Here is a 20,819-nt window from a genome sequence, read left to right as displayed (position 1 = left end):
ATCCATTGCTGGAGAGCACAGAAGAATTCTTAGCATGTTTATCAAAGAGGAAGTTTTGTTCACAGAAAAGTTATCCAACATCAATTCCCGCGACAGCACAGTATACAAAAGTCTAGAGAAGCTCAACCTTGGTGGCCGACGTTATGCCCTGCTTGACCACTACATGGCAGTGATGCAGGGAAAAGATTCCTCATAGACTGCCGAAACTTCTTAGTAGAATTGTGTCTACAAATGAAGAAACGCTTTCCTTTTGAAGAGGACTGCGTTATTGCTCTGCTGAAAAATCTTGACCCTAAAGTTGCTGTATCACCTCACAGAAGTACATCCATCACCAGTCTAACAGTGCACTTTCCCATGATTGTCAAAGAGGAAGAATTGGATACTTTAGAAGATGAATGGCAGAGTCTGATGTATGCCAAGGAAACTGTGCAAAACCTCACTCAGACGAGTACATCATTCTGGAGTGAACTTCAAAAAGTGAAAGATGGCAATAACAAGATGAAATTTGGAGTACTTTCAAGGCTTATGTGTGGACTTTTAGCATTGCCACACTCATCGGCTTGTGTTGAAAGGGTGTTCTTGCAAATTAATATAATAAAAACAAAGCAAACTAACAGACTTCTGGCAACTACCGTCGCTATCAGACTTCGAGCAAAACAAGCACTTGCTCGACAAGGAGTGAAATGTTTTTTATTGGGAGCCATCAGCACGCCTAATAGGAGATGTAAAAAGTGGCACGTGTCATCAGCGATATGTGGAAAGATGCAACAAATGTGAGCTGGCAACTCTCCACTCTGCCTCAGACTCAGACAGCGCCGATCATCTGCCAGTTCATCTCCAGTAAACATAGGTACAGCAACGTAAGTGTTGTGATTTTTTTATTTACTACTTTATAACCATAATGTTTAGTAAAATTAATAATCTAGTGTTTTTACGGAATCTTGGTGTTTTTAGGCTACCCATCTAGGTTTTTCCATATCTAGTGAGTGGCACACTGGTAACAACTTACTAGTTTACTATTCGCACTCATAGCAGATTGCATTAGAATGGCTGGTTGCGATATTTTGGTACAGAACAATCAATTTGCTGGTTGGTGTACTTCAATATGTCATTTACCATTGCATCACAAATAAAAAGAGGAAAGAGGTGTACAGGGGAGCTGAACCTGAGCCCTGTACTTTATGTGCAAGGCCGGGAGGACATTCACTACAACATTATATACAGTATTGCCCAGTAATCGATGAATTTAGACCACAGGGACAGTGGAACCTCATTGAGCTCATATGCTATTTCATAGATAAAGATATCTTAACTAAAATTATGAAACATCCAATGTTTACTTTCAGATGGTAAATACAGTACTGTGATATTGTAATATACAGTAAAGGATATGAGTGATATTTTATGTAAACATTTATTTTGACAAAACTGTAATATACAAATTGGATATAAAATGTATAGGGGTTAGTTGGCAAGACCCAACTCTCTTTTGTTGTATATCAACAATAAACTTATTGATTGAATTGAATGAAAGAAGTCCATGATGGAGTTACCAGTAGTTGATACAGCTGTCAGTTTTGGTATAGATAAGGGACAGCTGGGGGAAGGGGTGCACATATTCTATTTGGATTAGTGAACCATATAGTTTTATCTGGTGTGCGACATTTAAACGCTGATATTGTTTGATGAAAAAGTACCTGCCATAATCGGCACTCGTAAAAGGGGTGACTGACGTATCTTGGATCTGCGTGGTCCTTGTTCACCTTGGTCTTGGTCTTTCGGATCACGTGTTGGACTCGTGATCGACAGCTATTTCCCTCCCGGAAGAGAGCTCAGAGCTCGTATGACCGATCTATGGGTAATGCTATGACCTTTCACACACACACACCCAACTCCCCGCCCACGAGAGTCAGAGTAACGACCCGAGGCACAGCGATACCGAAATAATTTCGGCCCTGGGCAGAATTCGAACTGGGTACTGCGAGCACTATCGTACTTCCCAGTCCAGCGCTCTACCAACTGTGTCACCTAGTCGATGTGTAGTGTAACTATTGCCCTTATACCACCACTAGGATCACTATTACGTTCAATCACTGTCTCTGACAGTGGGGGAGAGGCATGAGAGGAAGCCGCCAGGGAACAACCTTAGGGTTAGTAGGTGGTAGTGCTGGGCAAATACCGCTAATCTCAGTACTGGAATTACCGGTAAACAACAATGCCGTTACCGGAATTACCGGTATTTTACCGGTAAAAGACCCGTGAGGTAGTAGTCGCCTTTATGACTTAAATCTTTAAACAAATTTCATCCTACTATGGTGTGTAGTCACAACCCCATTGCATACTATGTATATTGAAATAAACGCAAAATTTTCGATAGCCAGTTCTATTTTGTTTACGATATTGTGTTTATGGAGATATCTGGCAACTCTTCCCACCAATCGGAAGCAAGCTATGATTCTAAAAAATAAACACATGATATTGAATTTTATAAATATCAGTGCGTTATCAAAGTTAGAGGTAGTATGCCGCCTATCCACAGTATCCAGCCTCCCAGTTTAACTGTCTCTCCTGAAAAATCAATGTTTTTGTCCTTTAATAAGCTATATGTCTGGTTCTATTTTACATATTATTTTGATTGTTATGTCATTGTAAAGGGAAAAAGTCATAGTTTAATTGGTGCTTCTAGTGCTATCTACCGCGCAAGTGAGTGAATGGAGGGTGTCTGAGGGTGGGTGTGGTGTATAAACTTGTCCCTCTGCGTGCATGGGTTCATGTTTGGAGGGTGCATGTGGGAGTGGGAGTTTTGTTAATACACACACATACACATATAATGAGCTTTGACTAATTTGTAATAAATGTTTTCTTAAAGACTAACCTAAACTGACTAATTTGTATTAGATGTTTTCCTGAAAACTGTTTTTAATGCTCCCTTGTTTTAATACTTATTTCATACAAATTAGCCCAGCACGTGATCCAAAGACCAAGGTGAATACTCAAGGATATATCAGATTTCATTGTCAGCATGTTTTTTATTTATTTCCTCAATTATCTTTTCATACAAATTAGTTCATATCCTTATTTAGAGACAGAAGCATATTGACATTTTTATTAATCTGGGGCATATACAGTATACTGTATATATATATATATATATATATATATATATATATATATATGATATACATATATATACATATATATATACATACATATATATACATATATATACATATATATATATATATATATATATATATGTATATATATATATAACTACAAAGTAATGTCGTAACACATTAGTAAATTTAAACAAAAAACCACTGTGTTGGATAAGAAGAAATGAAATAATTAGATTCCATATATTTCGATCACGGACTGAAGAGGATAACAGTCCGTGATCGAAATATATGGACTCTATGGATTTCATTTCTTCTTATCCAACACAGTGGGTTTTTGTTGATATATATATATATATATATAATATATATATATATGTGTATATATATATATATATATATATATATATACACATACATATACATATATGAGTCTTCGTTTGGCGACACGCGGAATTTTTCGATGAAACTTTCACAATATAATTTCGTATGCTGATCACAGAAATGACATTAATTCTATTGAGAAATTAACAAAAATGCCGAAAAAATACGGTTTTATTGGTAAAAATTACCGAGACCTTAGCGGTACATACTTGCTTAATGGTAAAAGTTTAACCGGTAAAATTAGCAGTACAGTCAGTACCGTCACTCAGTACCACCAAGCTGAGACGTGCTTACCGCTCTCGGAGTGTTATGGTATAGCTTATCGGTTGATGGAGCCTTAACGGTAGCAGAATTTTTGCCGGTAAGCTACCGTCAAGGTTGTTACCGATGAAACCCGTAACTACCGGTAGCTGCCCACCACTACCGTCAGTACCGTCACTCAGTACCACCAAGCCGAGACGTGCTTACCGCTCTCCGAGTGTTATGGTATAGCTTATCGGTTAACGGAGCCTTAACGGTAGCAGAATTTTTGCCGGTAAGCTACCGTTAAGGTTGTTACCGATAAAACCGGTAACTTTACCGGTAGCTGCCCACCACTAGTAGGTGGCAAGTTTGGATTAAGGGTAGGGTGTGTCGGGGAAGAAATTGGAAAATTGTCACACAATCTTACTCAGGGCTTCAGTCATTCGTTGATTAACGTTATGTCAATTCTGCTTTTTTAATTAATCAGAGTTTACAGTATCCCCCAAGGCCTCATCTGACATGTTTGTGACTCGATTATAAGCCATTAGAACCACGAGAGCAAATGCATTTTCTTATACAGTATCTACTTTTCATACATATACCAATAATACCACTATAGTTGAACCAGTTATACTACTAAAATACTCACACAAGTTAGATAACAATGACGTCCTGGTAAATTTCTATTTAGAAAAAATAACGTATTTTGAGGCGTCCTAGTACATTTCTATTTAGAAAAAATAACGTATTTTGTGGACCTGTGCCACTTGGATACACAGTTGAAGTTTACTGGATACACGTGGATACACGAACAACTTTGGGTGGAATAATTGCAGTGACAGGTCTCTGTGTTCTCTCACTACAAAGGTACAAGCTGTACTTAGATGGGGAAGCAAAAATGCCAATAACTAATTATTATGACCGCAAGGTTTGAAAAAAGCCTATCATGATTCCATATGTCACAGGTCTTCCTTGTAGGGTTAAGTGAGAAGACATCTTATATATGAATTTTGTTTTTATTGACAATATGTATAATGTGGTTCTCTGCCATAACATTTAAATAAGATAGGTACGCGCGAATCCACGCCATTTTTTGCGGCCCACTAGCTTTTGTTTAGCTTGGTTTGAATGTTTGCTGCGTTCAGCGCATGCGCAAGATATTCAAATTACTTTGTTGTTTTGCAAATGTATACCCAATTCTTAAAATATAATTTTTTTTCAGCGATTTAAACGGATATTTGGTTATCAAACTTGGCAACATAGTTTTCCGAGTAAAAATATTAAGGTAAGGCGTAACTAAATATTATTTTAATTTATATACACATGTTTATCAACTTATTTTCTCCCGGAAATGAGAAGCTTAAGATCGTTGATTACTTGATGTTTGAGCTTAGGGTCATCACATGTAGGCATATGGTCACGCGCGAAACCATGCGCGGCGCCGATATCGCCATCTTTTGCGCCCCGTTGGATTTTGATTTTTGTTTGGCTTAGTTTGAATGCTTGGGGCGTTCAGTACATCCGCTGGGTATTAAAATTATCTTGTTGTTAAACAAGTTTATGCCCAGTTCTTCAAAACTTTACTAATTCTTGCCGGTTTCAACGCAATTTTTTATATTAGCCTTGGCAAATTAGTTTTCCGAGTAAAAGTGTAAAGGCAAGAAACTAAATCATATAATATTGAATGTAATAATGTTGTTTATTAGCCTCTATTCTACCGGATATGAGCAACTTTGAAATCGTTGGTAATAGCGCAGTTGTGCAATCTAAGTTTCTTGAAGCTTAGATGCCTATTCGACATATTGTTGCCATGGCAACGTGATAGGTGTCAGTAAGAACGGTGTAAGAGGAAAGTCCTGCATTGTTTTTGACATGCTCAGGATATTTTTTGACCCATAAAACCTATGCATGCCAAGTTGCATGTCAGTTGGGCGAGCGGTTTGGATTTTATTGATTATTTCTAAACTGACAACAGTTGCCATGGCAACGTGATAGATATTTGTAAGAATGGTGTCAGAAGAAGGTCCTGCAATGTTATTGACATGCTCAGGTGTTTTATTGACCCATAAAACCTAGACATGCCAAGTTGCATGTCAGTTGGGCCAGGGGTTTGGATTTTATCAATGATAATCTGAAAATTGACAACTTCATGGTTGCCATGAAAAGGTAAATATGGTATGATGGAGATGTCTTGCATTGTTTTTGACATACTCATGTGATTTGTTTATCCAACCCAAGTATTCCGAATTTTAATAAAATTGGACCAGTGGTTTAGAGTTAACGTGTATTTCTTTACCGAAATCTTTACAAATGACCACCCTTAATTCTAACATTTTGCTATGGTGAAGTCCAGCCAAGAATGCGGGCTAAAAAAATAATTCAAAAAGTCGTATCTCACTTATTTTTTTAGCTATTTCAAAAAATTAAAAAGCATTTTGTTTCTAATAAAATTGCCTTTTATATGCAACAATAATTTAAGAGTTAAAAAAAAATGAAAATTTTGTGCCCGTACCTAAATAAGAGCAGGATTTTAGTTAAAACATCATTGCTCGAACGATTATGAGCAATCTAAGCATATATATATATATATATATATATATATATATATATATATATATATATATATATATATATATATATATATATATATATATATATATATATATATATATATTTTAGACTGACGCTCGTGAAATTGTTATCGGACTCGAACAAGCTCTTGGACAAACACAGTGACACGTATATTCGTTTACTTTTATTTGCATTTTTATTGCCAACTGACGTTTCAGAAAAGTATTTTGTGACGGAATATTATTATATTTAGCTAGTATGGCAATTTTGAAACAAAAATGAAGATTTATTAATTGGTTTAAGCTCGTTTCTCTTCTAGTGTAAGAGTATGACTCAATCAGCTGCGAACTATTTTGATTGCGGCAGTGGGTAGTGGCACTGTCGGAGTTACAAGACAGTAAGAAAAAAGTAAAGAAAGCGAAATCAAAATTCATTGCCAGAAGAAGATTTGGAAAAGCAGTACCTGGTATGTTTAGTATTATATGAGTAATGTTAATGACATTTAATGAGCTGATTGGTATATGAATGTATTTATAAGGCAGTAGTAATTGTGTTATAAATAATTATAGGCGATGGTGGTTGGGCGTGGGTAGGCTTGTAAGGCGGGTCTAGAGATGGGCACAGTATAAAATAATTTTTTTATTTTTGTGTGTCATCGGCAGTTTGGTCGAAATGTTCATGGTTTATTAGTGTATGAATTTCATTATCTTGTTCATCAGTAAGACTGGCGATTCATTTTACATCATACACTTAAGTATCTTCAATATAAGAGCAATTGAATTGTTGACTGAATTACTGTAGTGTGTAGTGTCAGTAGTGTGTAGTGTAAGTGTTTACTAGTTCTGAGGCAACATTTATAATTGAACATATGACAGGCACAGAAATTTAGCATAGGGCTGATGATAACGATCCCAGAAGTTTACATTTTCATTTCCCTGTAGTAGTTACTAGGTAAGCATTATTAGGTAGCACCTAGTCCAAGTAACAAGAATGGGTATGGAAATATTTACTTACCTCCTTCACAGCTTCTGTCCCTAGGCCTAGGGGTATTTGAATTGAATGACAGATTTCACTGTATGCTGACTATAGACTGGACCACAATCAGAACAAGCTTATGTACATAGTAACATACATTTTGTATTATCCTCAGCATTTGTAATTGTTATTTCGAACTGTGTTTTTTTTATCATCTGCACTTCATGTATATTGATTCAATACCAAATAAAATTATTATTATTATCTTGAATTTCGCTGTAGGTTGATTATCATTATAGAACCTGTCTTCAACCTTGAGTAATGTCATTCAGCCGAGGCTTGTGGCAATGAAATAGGATGTGCTGCAGACAATACAACATAGTTTTGATTGTATCAGCACATAATCCCATGTGTGTCTAGAGAACACACAATGGGGAATATTGTGTTTGTTGATACTGTCATGTATGCGTGCAATATTCATTGTCATGAGACACCATTGGTGTAATTTCCCAAATGTGAATTAGTAACATTAGGTTACCAAAGCCACCTTTGCACTCCATGGAGTGAAATGGTCTCTTGAGGCAGTACACCAATACTAACTTTAATAATATCCCACAACTATCCTGAATTTCATTTGTTGATGCTTCACCAAAAATCTTTGTCATCTACAAATTTAAGTACTTGATATGAAATGCCCATGTCAGTAAATGAAAAATGAAAGTGGAACAAGTACTGATCCTTATGGTATATGACCTCTTACTTCACTTGGATCTGATTTCTTATATGTAGCAACCTTAGTTTACAGAACATGAGAGATCCATAAATTACAAACTGATACTTGATTACTTTTATTTATATCTGTAGTTCCCCACCCCTAGTTGAACCAAATTTAATTAACCTCTTCCATACTAGGCAGTACCAATCCTTGTTCATCTCAATGGCAACACCTGTTGTGCAAGGAAGATGTTAATTATGAAAGTTTTTCTTTTTTATACCATTTGTTTTGTAGTTTTATATATATATATATATATATATATATATATATATATATATATATATATATATATATATATATATATATATATATATATATATATATATATACATACATACACACACACGGGTTGGGTGGCAGTGAAGTTTGGACTCTGGTGATACAGTATCTACAAATTTTGAGGATCACAATGACAAGGGAGTACCTGTGTTGTATTAATAGGGATGGAGAAAGCTCATGGTGTAGTGAGAAGGTGAAGAAAAAGGAGAAGGGGAGGGATTACTGAGGAAAATGGAAGGAAATGAGGAAGGGGAAGATTGGGCCCAGGAAGTCAGATGCCCTGTCAACAAAAGACGGTCAGATGACAAAGGTGAAGTTGAAGAGATTAGTAGAAATGTAAAAATTAGAAATATAGATAAGAGCATCACAATGGAAGGTGAAGATAACTATTTCCATGGATTTAATGAGGGAGGAAATGACAACCTCCCCCAACTAAAAGAAATGAATGAAAATTGGGATGTTAGGTTTAACCAATCAAAGTTGATTACTCAAAAAGTTGATAAACTGGAAGAACTAAAGACGGAGAATCAAAACCTAACTAAATAAATAGAAGAATTAAAAAGACAGTTAAGAGAAGTAAAGGATGAGAATGAGGAATTGAAGAGGAGTAATAAAGAGAATAAAGAGTCCATAGTAAAAGAGATAAGTGGTTGGAAAAAAGTACAAGAGAACAATAAAATGGAATTTAGAGTTATAATGGAACAGCGGATGAAAGAACAAACTAAGGACACAGTTATTAAAGTGATGAGGGAGAAGGAGAATAAAGTTAGACTTAAAGGATAAAAAGAAATGTATAATTATATTAGGGATGGAAGAGAAGTATAATCTAAATAGGACTACAAGAATAAAGGAAGAAAAGGAAAAAGTAAAAAAGATATTAAAAGTAGTTCAAGAAGATGAACCAGAAATAGGTAAAGAAATAGAAGAAATATATAGAATAGGGAAATACAATACAGATAAGGCCAGACCAATTAAGGTTAAATTCAGGTCACAAACAACAGCAGAGTATATCTTAGCAAAAACAGGGAAACTAGCAGACAGTGGTCCACTATTATCTGCTGACGGTCAACTTGAATATTCAAATGAAGGAATGTGTAATATCTTAAACAATTATTTTAGCTCGGTATTCGTAAACGAAACACCTCAAGGTGAATTCCAAACTGAAACCTGTGAAAAGTCTAGGGTAAACTTACTCACTACAGTAAATATAACAAAAGAAAAAATTAAAAGGTGTATAGACAAACTCAAAGTTAATAAAACACCAGGGCCTGACGGTTGGCATCCAAGAATCTTAAAGGAATGAAAAATGAGATTGTTGTTCCATTAGAAATTATTTTCAAGAAATCCATCATATCCGGAGATGTCCCAAGAGAATGGAAGCTAGCTAACGTTACTCCCATATTCAAAAAAGGTGACAAAAAGAAACCAAATAACTATAGGCCTATAAGTTTGACTTCAATCGTAGGAAAAATAATGGAAACTATCATCAGAGATGCTATCGAACATCATTTAGAAAGTAACCGTTTGATAAATGATAGGCCAGCATGGTTTCAGACGGAAACGTTCTTGCGTGACTAACTTACTCAAATTCTACAACACAGTTATCTCGAATTATGACAAAAGAAACAATATAGATTTAGTATATCTAGACTTTGCAAAAGCTTTTGATACCGTCCCACACGAAAGACTACTTACTAAATTAGCTTTGCATGGAATAAGTGGTAGCCTATTAGGTTGGACTAGTAATTGGTTGAATGATCGAAAACAGAGAGTTGTTTTAAATGGAAAAACTTCTGAATGGAAAAGTGTTGCAAGTGGAGTTCCTCAGGGTTCCGTTCTTGGGCCACTTCTATTCATAGTATATATAAATGATATAGACCATGGACTAAAATCTACTGTTTCCAAATTTGCTGATGATACAAAACTGTGCGGAGTGGCAAATGATCACTCAAACCAATTAGATATTCAAGAAGATTTAGATCAATTACAGCAATGGTCTGAAAAGTGGCTAATGAAATTTAACACAAGTAAATGCAAGGTAATGCACATAGGTAAAAATAACAGTAAGTACGATTACAAGTTATTTGGAAATTCGTTAACAAAAGTGGATAGTGAAAAAGATCTCGGCGTAATTATCAGTAACGACCTCAAATCATCCAAGCAGTGTATTTCAGCCTCTGAGAAAGCGAATAAGATTCTAGGACTGATTGCGCGATCTTTTGATTTCAAAAGTCCATCACTCATTAACAAGCTATATAAATCGTTAGTTTGTCCACATTTGGAATATGCTGTTTCCATATGGTCACCGAATCTCATTTAAGACATTAACATATTGGAAAATAATACAACGACGAGCCACAAAATGGATTCCAAATATCAAAAATTAATAATACGTCAATCAAGTAAAACATATGAATCTGTTTTCCCTAAAAGAGCGTAGACTCAGAGGTGACTTGATACAGGTCTTTAAAATTCTAAAGGGAATTGACAACATCAAAAGTGACCAAATTTTTACATTGAATGAGAATCAGACAAGAAACAATGGTCTCAAACTGTCCGGAAATAGATTCAATTTGGAAGTAGGTAGAAACAACTTTGCCAACCGTGTAGTTAATGAATGGAATAAACTTCCTGCACAGGTAGTGCAATGTAGTTCAGTTCAAAGCTTTAAGAATCATTTAGATAAAGACCTAAGTAAGATGCTGTAATGATTATAATTTATCTTATATTATTTGTTTTTGTTTTGTTATCATTTGTCTGTCTGATTTTTATTTATTATTAGTTATATGTCAATTTATTATTATTTACTATTTACCTGTTTGTTTATTATTTAACTATACCTATGCATTTATTTATGTATTTTATTTGTTTACATTATCATAGTTTTTATTTATTATTTTATTATTAATATGATTTTTTTTTTTCGCATCCGACCTAGATATGGATCAAAAGGTCTCCTGTCGGTATGCTCCGCCTTTGTAATCCTTTGTGATCAATATAAACAGGTATGGATAAAAAGAAAAATGAATAAAGAGGAAAGAGGATGAGAAAACAAAAAGACTAGAAGCTAAGGAAAAAATGAGAAAAGAACAAAGTCAGAAAAAGAGAAATTCTATTGGAGAGTGGTGAATATGAAAGTGAGGAAATGGTTCATAGAAGAGAAAACAGAAGGGAAACAGAAAACAAAATGGAAGTAGCAGAAAATTAAAAATGTCTTACACAAATATAGATGGCTTAATAACAGGCTTGAACGAACTGAATGATTACCTGAAGGAAAAAGAACCAGACATAATGGGAATTGTAGAGACAAAATTGAAAGGTCCACTACCACCCAACAGTGTAGGACATGGTGCATATAATTATTGGACTAGAAACAGAGAGGTAAAACAAGGGAGTGGAGTTATGTTCCTGACTAAGAAGTATATAAATGTGAGGAATGTCACATATGGAACAAATAGAGTAGAGATGATTATGATGGAAGTGGAGGACAAGGGTGGGAAGAGCAGGAAGTTTGTAGTAAATTATGTGCCTCCTAAAATGGCTTCGTGGGAAAAGAAAAAAACACAAAAATATGTTAGAAGACACAAGGATAACACTAAATAAGATAATGGAAGATGGAGGAAGAATAGTTATAATGGGTGACTTTAATTGCAAAGAAATCTGCTGGGAAGAGATGACAGTGAAGGGTGGAGATGACTCATGGGGAAATGTACAACTTGATATGATTATAGAACATACAATGACGCAATGGATACAAGAGAATACTAGGTATAAAAATGAAGAACCATTGGGATTGGACCTAATAATCACATCAGAACCTAAAATAGTTGACAAGATTGAATATAAGACACCAAAAAGTAAAAGTGACCACATATTGGTTGAACTGGAACTAAATGAGGAAAAATACATGAAAAAAATGAACAATATAGAAAGGGAACATTGATGTATGAAAAAACAAATTTGATCAAATAAGAGAATTCATTAAAAAATCTGACTGGGAAATAATACACAAGGAGGAAACAACAGTAGTAGAGAAATGGAATATTTTGACAAAAATTTATAAAGGAGTGGAAAAGTATGTTCCAAGACAAAAGCAAGAAAAAGAGTATGTAAAGTGCTGATACAACAAAAGATGTAGGGAGTTAAAAGACAAAAGGGATAAAGCCTGTCTAAAATGGAAAAAAGACAAAGGACCTGAAAAATGGAAAATATATACTAGTTATAGAAATGAATATGTACAAGTGTTCAGAGAAGAAAAGAGAAAATATGAAAAAGATGTCATAGAAAAATGTGAAGATCAACCAAAACTATTTTATAGATTTGTAAACAACAAACTGAAAAACAAACAAGAATTAGAGAAACTATGGCAAGGAGTTGAATACACAGAGAAAATAGAAATGGCAGAAATTATGAACAAACATTTTAAATTGGTGTTTACAAGGGAGAATATACAACCTAGAAATTGAATGAGAGGAGAAAGTCCCCCCAATGAAAGAGAAGTATCAAGGGATGAAATCATGAAATACTTGAGTAATCTTGATGTTAGAAAATCACATGGACCAGATGAAATGGCAAACTGGATTTTGAGTTAATGCAGGAATGAACTAACAGACAAAATACATAGTCTAATAAACAGTTCGTTGAAAGAAGGAAAAGTTCCAGAAGATTGGAAAAGAGCAAATATAGTACCAATATATAAAGGGGGAAACAAGGAAGACCCTACTAACTATAGACCGGTCTCTTTTACAAGTACAATAGCTAAAATTTATGAAAGAATGATAAAAATTAGATGGGTAAGGCATCTGGAAAAAATCATACTAAATCCAAGGCAATTTGGATTTAGACAAGGACAATCATGCATCACAAACTTAATGTATTTCTATTCAAGGCCAATAGATATAATACAATAAAGAGATGGATGGACTGATTGTGCATTTCTAGACCTAAGAAAAGCTTTTGATAAGGTGCCACATAAGAAGTTGCTTAAGAAATTAGAAACTGCAGGAGGAATACAGGACAAACTGCTGAAGTGGATGGAAGACTTCTTGTATGAAAGAAAAATGAGAGCAGTGATAAGAGACAAACACTCTAATTGGGATGAAGTGATTTTGTGGTGTTCCACAAGGAACAGTTCTGGCCCCAATAATGCTTGCTATATATATTAATGATATGGATAAAGGAATTGAAAGTTATATGAGCTTCTTTGCGGATGATGCAAAATTATTAAAAAAAGTGAACACACACTGAAGAAGATTGTGAGTTGCTACAGAGTGATCTCAATAAAGTATGGGAATGGAGTAGGAAGTGGGAGATGGAATTCAATGTTAAGAAATGTAGTATAATGGAATTTTGGAAGAAGCAAAAAAAGAATAGTGGGATCATATAAATTGGGAGAAATAAAAAAAATGAGAAGGACCTGGGAGTCATTATTATGAATAATATGTCCCCTGAGAAACGTATAAACAAAGTTTTTGGAGAAACTTGTCATTTAATAAGAGCAATCAAAGTGGCATTTACATACCTGGATGAAGAAATGGTGAAGAAAATACTAGTCACTTTGATAAGACCAAGATTGGAATATGCAGCGTCGATGTGGTCACCAAGTACAAAAAAAATGTATAACAAAACTTGAAAGAATACAAAGAGTAATTACAAAATTGGCACCAACACTCAGAACTATCATATGAAGAGAGATTAGGAAAACTTGAGCTACAGACATTAGAGCAAAGAAGAGAGGAGTCTTGATAACTATTTAGAGAATCATGAAAGACATAGAAACTGTTAATAGAGAGGATCTAATAAAATGGGATAGTAGAAATACAAGAGGACACAGAAAGAAAATCAAGAAAGACAGTTATAGAAGAGACCTGAAAAAGAATAGCTTTCCCCACAGAGTAATAGACATTTGGAACAAGTTAGATGAGAAAGTGGTGTGTGCAAAAACAATACATGAATTTAAAAACAGTCTAGATAAAATGAGATATGAAGACGGGACACCACGAGCATAGGTCCCCCTCCCGTAAAATACAACTAGGTAAATACACAAATCCAACATGTGATCCAAAGACCATGGGGAATCATATAAAGTCTTTCATGGGGGATGGTATAAAAAGTTTTTGCAGTGTAGATATATTAAATTGATATTGTTTCTTTTGTCATAATTTGAGATGACTGTGTTGTAGAATTCAGTAAGTCACACATGAATGTTTGTTTGAATCCATGCTGGTTATCACTTATCAAACAGTTACTTTCTAAATGATGTTCGATAGTATCTCTGATGATAGTTTCCATAATTTTTCCTACGATTGAAGTCGAGTGTATAGGCTTGTAATTATTTGGTTTCTTTTTGTCACTCTCACTCTATCTCCTCCTCCTCCTCCACCTCTCCCTCTCCCCTTTTGCCCCCTCTCCATCCTCGTCTTCTGTGTGTATGTATATATGTAATTTTACCCTCCTTATATAAGCTTATCATTTATCTTTTATCTAGAAACCACAAGAGGTTTAGCGTCAAAGGTACAACAGCAAGTAAAAAGTCAAGGTTGTTACTTTGATAAGCTTGTGCTATCAGTGATGGCAATTCATGTATCACTCTTTTGAGATTAAATGAGAATTATTTTGGTATGTGGGGGCAGTTGTATTCAGAAGCATACTATCCAGGCTATTTAGTATAAAGTGAAATTTAATTTGGTAATAGGCTGATAAGATATCTTGAATGAAATAAGTGTTCTCTTCCTTGAGAAATTTTATGGGTGTCAGGAAAAAAGAAACATACATGCTTGTTGTAGACAAATATATTTATAGTATGGAGATCTTTGGCTGATGATATTTGAAGTCATTGGAAATGTAATAATTTATCCACAGAAGCTTGTTCATTAGATTCCATAGTATTTTGGGATGTAAAAGATTTACAAGCTAATATTTTGGGTGTCTAATCTTAATGAGCTTATTCTGAGCTAACCTAACCTAACCTTTCCTTAATTAAATTATTGTCAGGGTGTGCTATGTGTGCACCTCACACCTTCACCCAGAGAGAAAAATGCATGGTAGTTATGAATAGATTCAGCAGTAAGTATGAAACTTTATTGTTTTTAGCCCTGTTATGATACTTTGCACAAGGGGTGTCTTATAGAAGTGCTGCACACCCAATAATTAAATTATCATTATGGGGCATAGTGCATACAGTGGAGTGTGAGGGGAGACTTGAAAATGTAGGTCTTAAGTTTGTGGTTCGATGAATGCACTGCTTGTTTGTTTTTGCTGCTGAATTTTTATTTTGGCTAGAAGGTATAAAGTGTCTGGCATTCATTATATGGGCATAATCAAGATCTGCAAGAACTATAATATGGTATTTAAGAAACCAAATCTTATTAAGTCTACTCAATCAGAAGTAAAGATTGAGTGCAACCTAAGTTATGGACACTGTTGAATAAAACAAATGGAACTCTGATGTCTGACATTCACTTGAAGAATGAACTTGTTGTACTGCATACATCTCCTGAGTTTGCAGACAAAAATGTGCATGAATTAGTGGAATTCATGGTAAAAAATGGACTTAATTCTTGATTCAAAGAAGCATTGTGGTTGGCTATATCTTAACCATACCAAGCAACATAGCTTCAACAGAGCGCTCATTTTCTATCATAAGGAAAATATATTCATGCTGCCATGGAACAAAAAGTCAATAGAGGCTGAGTGGCCTCAGTTTGCTTTCCATTAAAAAGAACTTGAGAGGCTCTGTGATGAAGTCTTAAACAAGTATAGATCCCAAAGAATAAAGAATAGAGTTTAATTGTAAGTAATCAAGTATGTCATCCATTCTACTGTGAAATTTACACATGTAATTTGCTTTATTTTCTAACAATATAAGTATAGAATCTTAACTGCACACACACACACGCCCTAGAAATAAAAAATCTGGAAACAAGAACAAGAAAATAACAGTTTAAAGAAATAATACAACAGCAGGTAGAGGAAAATGCTAAAGAAACGGTAATTAAAGAAAAGGAAAATTGGGTAAGAGACACAGTAGATAAAAAAGTGCATTGTAGTTTATGGCATTAAAGAAAAACATAATGTATACAAATATCAAAGAGAAAAAGAGAAAGAAATTGCAAAGGAAATTCTGAAAGTGGTTCAGGAAGAAGGGCAGGAATTTGATAAAGACATGGACGAGGTGCATAGAATGGGGAAGTACTCTAGAGAAAAACAATATAGGCCACTAAAAATCAAACTAAGGACTCAAATGATAGCTGAAGAAGTACTATTGAAAGCAAAATTAGCAAACAGTGAAAAATATAAAAATGTTTGGATAAAAAAGGAAATGAAATAGAAAAGGGAAAGGCAATTAGAAATGAAAAAAAATGAGAAAAGAATGGAGACTGAAATGAATGAGTTTTTTGAGGATACTGGATCTAAGGCTGAGAAAATGTTACATAAAAAAAGGAGACATAAACCAAAAAAGAGGGTACTTAGAGACAAGAACTCAAATTGGGAAGAAATGATAAGTGGAGTCCCACAAGGCTCTGTATTAGCTCCAGTAATGTTTGCCATATATATAAATGACATGGATGAAGGTGTGGAATGTTATATGAACTTCTTTGCAGACAGTGCAAAACTACTAAAGAGAGTAAGTACAGAATAAGATTGCAAATCATTACAAGAAAACCTAGACCAAATCTGGAAATGGAGTCAGAGGAGTGAAGTGAATTTCAACATCAATAAATGAAGTATAATGGACAACACAAAATTGGTACAAAGGAAATTAAAAAAGTCAACTTGGAAAAGGACCTATCACTAATGACATGACACCACACAAATATATCAACAAATTAGTCTGAGAAACTTTCAATTTATTAAGATCAATGGAAGTGGCTTTTGATTACATGGATGAAGAAATGGGAAAGAAAATATTAGTTACATTGATAAGACCAAAATTGGAGTGTGCTGTGACACTATGGACCCCTAGTACTAAAAAGAACAAAAAAATTTAGAAATAATTCAAAGAGCATCGACAAAGATGGCACCAACCCTCTCCAATTTGACATACGAAGATTGAATAAACTTGAACTACCAACCCTGGAACAAAGAGAAAGAGGAGACCTGCTAACCATATACAGAATTATGAAAGTGTTGGAAGTCCTTGATAGAGATGACTTTTAAAGTGGGATAAAAGTAAAACCAGAGGACACAAAAAGAAACTTAAAAAGGATATTTATAGAAGAGATCTGAAAAAGAATAGCTTCCCACACAGAGTGATAGATATCTGGAACAAATTGAATGAAGAAATGGTGAGTGCAAAAAAACGTACAAGAATTTTTAAGATCAAACTGGATGCTGAAAGATACAAAAGCAGATCACTATGAGCATAGCTCTCTTCCCGTAAAATACAACTAGGTAAATACACACACACATACACTTGCACTCATGCATATACACATACATACTAGCAGTATATGTTAGTTATGGACGGAATCACTGTTCATCACATCCAGGAACAGAAACCACCATACGCCCTTGCTGTTGGTGGGATTTATATTTACAAACTCATATATAGGGTTGTAAGACTTTACAGCCTATTGTGTAGGATAGCTTATCTTTACACAAGTACTCAAGGGTTGCTGATCCTTATATCGTCTGTAATTTGTATTCCAGGGGGGTAATCATAAGGCTTCAAGAATTGATTAAAATAAAGCGCTGAATGGCTTGGTGTGCATGAATGCACACACATGAGAAAAAAAATTGAAATTTTAATTTACCAGGATAGTGAGAAGTAACCATAGATATTTTGTGGATATCCATAGAGAGAAGGATAAATATTTAACAAGTAATAGTAGATTGTGCTAAGGGAGATTTATGTATATATATATATACATATACCAAGGGCTTTTTCCCTCTTACAAGGGAGGTAGCCAAAGTCAAATGCACAAATCTACTACCACCCATTTCATCCCCACTCCTATTTACCATCCTTTCCTCCTTTTCTTGGTTCCTCCAGGATGATGGGTCATCTCTGCATCTTGCCCACTGCCCTGGGTCAACTGTATATATACAGCATTTAAACTCACTAAGTTAGCCTTGGACTTGCCATTCTCTCTCTCTTCTCTCTTCCCTGATCACTCCCCTCTCATTATGACACAAATAAAGCCATTTACAAGATTTCATTGTTTAATAAAAACTATACACTAAAATTCATATATAATGAAGTATTTCTAGTTACTCTATTTTATGATTATAAAGAATATGGTATAAAACTGTAATGGAAATAAACTCATCTGCTGGGATTCGAACCCCCGCCAGAGCGGAATACTTCATATAAAGCGAGGACTGTAGTACAGTGTAGTACAGTCCTCGCGATAAAACTGTAATATATGAATGAAGGTGCCAAGGTAAGAGGGAGGGTGGAGGGGAGTGGAATATATAGGAAATGGATTGGGTGGGAGTGGTTTGTATGCCTTTTTCTTTTTGGCTACCCCTGTGTAGGGGGAAAAAGCCTTTGGTATATGTATGTATGTATGTATGAATGAACTGATTAGAAAAATGCATGTGATATTGAGAGCACTGACAGCAAATCCATTGAGCAGAGGTTGTAGAAGAATTGACCAAATCAGGAGAGCAAGGATCATATAGAATCTTTCATGACATAACTTTCTTGTGTGGTGTGCCCAGACCCTTATCATGTAATCCAGATTTGTATCTGATTTATAAATAGTTGTCCATAAATAAAACACCCTCAACTATTCTTCCTATCTCAGTGCCTCTGTGATGAAGGATTTTCTAGTCTCCTACAATACTGCATGGGTGAAAAGTAATGCAGCTAGGCACAGAAGCCCTGACAGCTGGAGCTGGTCTAACCCCACCACTTTACTGTATGGAGAGAGGAAAAAACTTAAAAGAAAAGTGATGAAAATACCAAAGGATCTTTCCTCTCTCCAAGGTGGGTGGCCAAGCCAAAGTATACATCTATATTATGCACAAATGTAACCCAGCTTAGCATTTTGGAGATGATGGCCCACCCGAGCCATCATTACACTGCCAAAGCAGCAAGGCACAGCTCTTCCACATAAGGGTCCAACTGTTAGAGCTAGTTTACTCCCATTGGTTCATCATACAGCAACCCCCCTCCTCATCCACTCATATTAAGTGGATAAGAACATACCTTTGGGCTGCTTCATCCCTTTATGCATTCACTTCTTTTTGTGTTTTCTCCTTCCTGTTTGACAATGGTCTTCGTGCATCCAAAACTCTTCACCCTGTCCATTCACCTCATTCTTAGTGTTCTTCTAAATCTCACTTCATCTATATTCGTTTCCCACACTCATTGCCATCTTTCCTAATTAATTACTTCCATGTGCCCTAACCACCTCATTTTCTGATCTGCTATAGCCAACATCTCCCTACTCCCATTCCTTGCTTCACCTTCATATTTTTCACTCTATTCTAAGTCTGTTTGATTATTGTGGACAGTCATACTTTCATACCTTTTCTAAAGCTGTGCCTTGCTGCTTTGCCTTTGACCCAAGTATTATAGGAGGCAGAGTGGCCCTTCATCCTCAAGATGCTGAAATTTTTTTTTTTTTTTTTTTTTTGCTTATGATGTGGGTGTATGCTTTGACTTTGCCACCCCCAATAAGGAGGAAAGGGCTTTTGGGATAAAGATTACCCAAATTTTCTCAAAAGGTGTAATCTGTACAAGGATACTGATTAGGTTAATGAAATGGAGATGATTCATTCAAGGGAAGGAATTGCTATAAAGTTTATATACCAATATCTTGCACTAAAGTCCCTCTCTTCTTAACAGTAATAACTCTTATCATCTAATAAATTGATGTAATACTTCTTAAGATGAGGGACATGTAGATCTTCATTTTCTTCACAATGGATGATGTGTGCTCAGTCATGTTGCTCCATGTGTAGTCCCAAACATCTTTACAGTCAGCTCAGCATTGTCTGCACACAGACATAAACATAGCATATTTGGGGCAGTGAACTTCTGTCCAGGCGGGTTTTTTTATCTCCACAACTTTGTAACTGATACTAAGGACTACCCAACATCATAATAATACTGTACATGTGCAGTTATTGGTATCTACAGGGAGTTTGGGATAAATTTGATAATTTTTTGATCTTCTGTCATTTCAGAACAATTTGAAGGATTTAATATTAAAGCAGTAAAGTGCAACGGATAGCTGATTCATACTATTGGTGGGTATGAGAGCTAGAGAGCATGAATAACTGGAAAGCACTGGAATATTGGAAGAGAGTGACCTGCAATATGCTGATTTGTGCTAGGTTAAAAAATTCAGAAATCTTAGCTCCAGCTCAGTGGTCCTTGAATACTGTGAAGGCAGTGAAATGTGAGCTGGAGAATTGTGACAAAGATGTAGAAGCATTGACTAGTAGGAAGGATCATAGCATTCTGACTGTCTGCACTATGAAATTAATCAAAAAGCTGCAAAAACAGGTGTGACACAATCCAG

At 35.2% G+C, this 20,819-nt stretch overlaps 1 protein-coding gene across 4 annotated transcripts in view; it reads left to right on the top strand.

Annotated features, from left to right (window-relative positions):
• Positions 1-806: 806 nt before the first annotated feature.
• Positions 807-20,819, top strand: part of LOC143026502 (long-chain fatty acid transport protein 1-like) — a 63,940-nt gene continuing 43,927 nt past the window's right edge. Inside the window, exons 1-2 of one of the 4 annotated variants that reach the window (XM_076187019.1) lie at positions 6,637-6,780; positions 19,095-19,276. In XM_076187019.1, the coding sequence (XP_076043134.1) occupies positions 19,105-19,276 (172 nt within the window). In that variant the 5' untranslated portion in view covers positions 6,637-6,780; positions 19,095-19,104. Of the gene's footprint in view, positions 861-6,635; positions 6,781-19,094; positions 19,277-20,819 lie in introns of those variants that run through there. The other 3 variants (XM_076187018.1, XM_076187016.1, XM_076187017.1) reach the window with 3 other exon arrangements.

The sequence above is a fragment of the Oratosquilla oratoria genome, chromosome 6 (genome assembly GCF_046742065.1).
Source record: "Oratosquilla oratoria isolate Oo_2021 chromosome 6, ASM4674206v1, whole genome shotgun sequence".
NCBI lineage: Eukaryota > Metazoa > Arthropoda > Malacostraca > Stomatopoda > Squillidae > Oratosquilla > Oratosquilla oratoria.
This window is presented reverse-complemented; position numbering and strand designations above follow the sequence as displayed.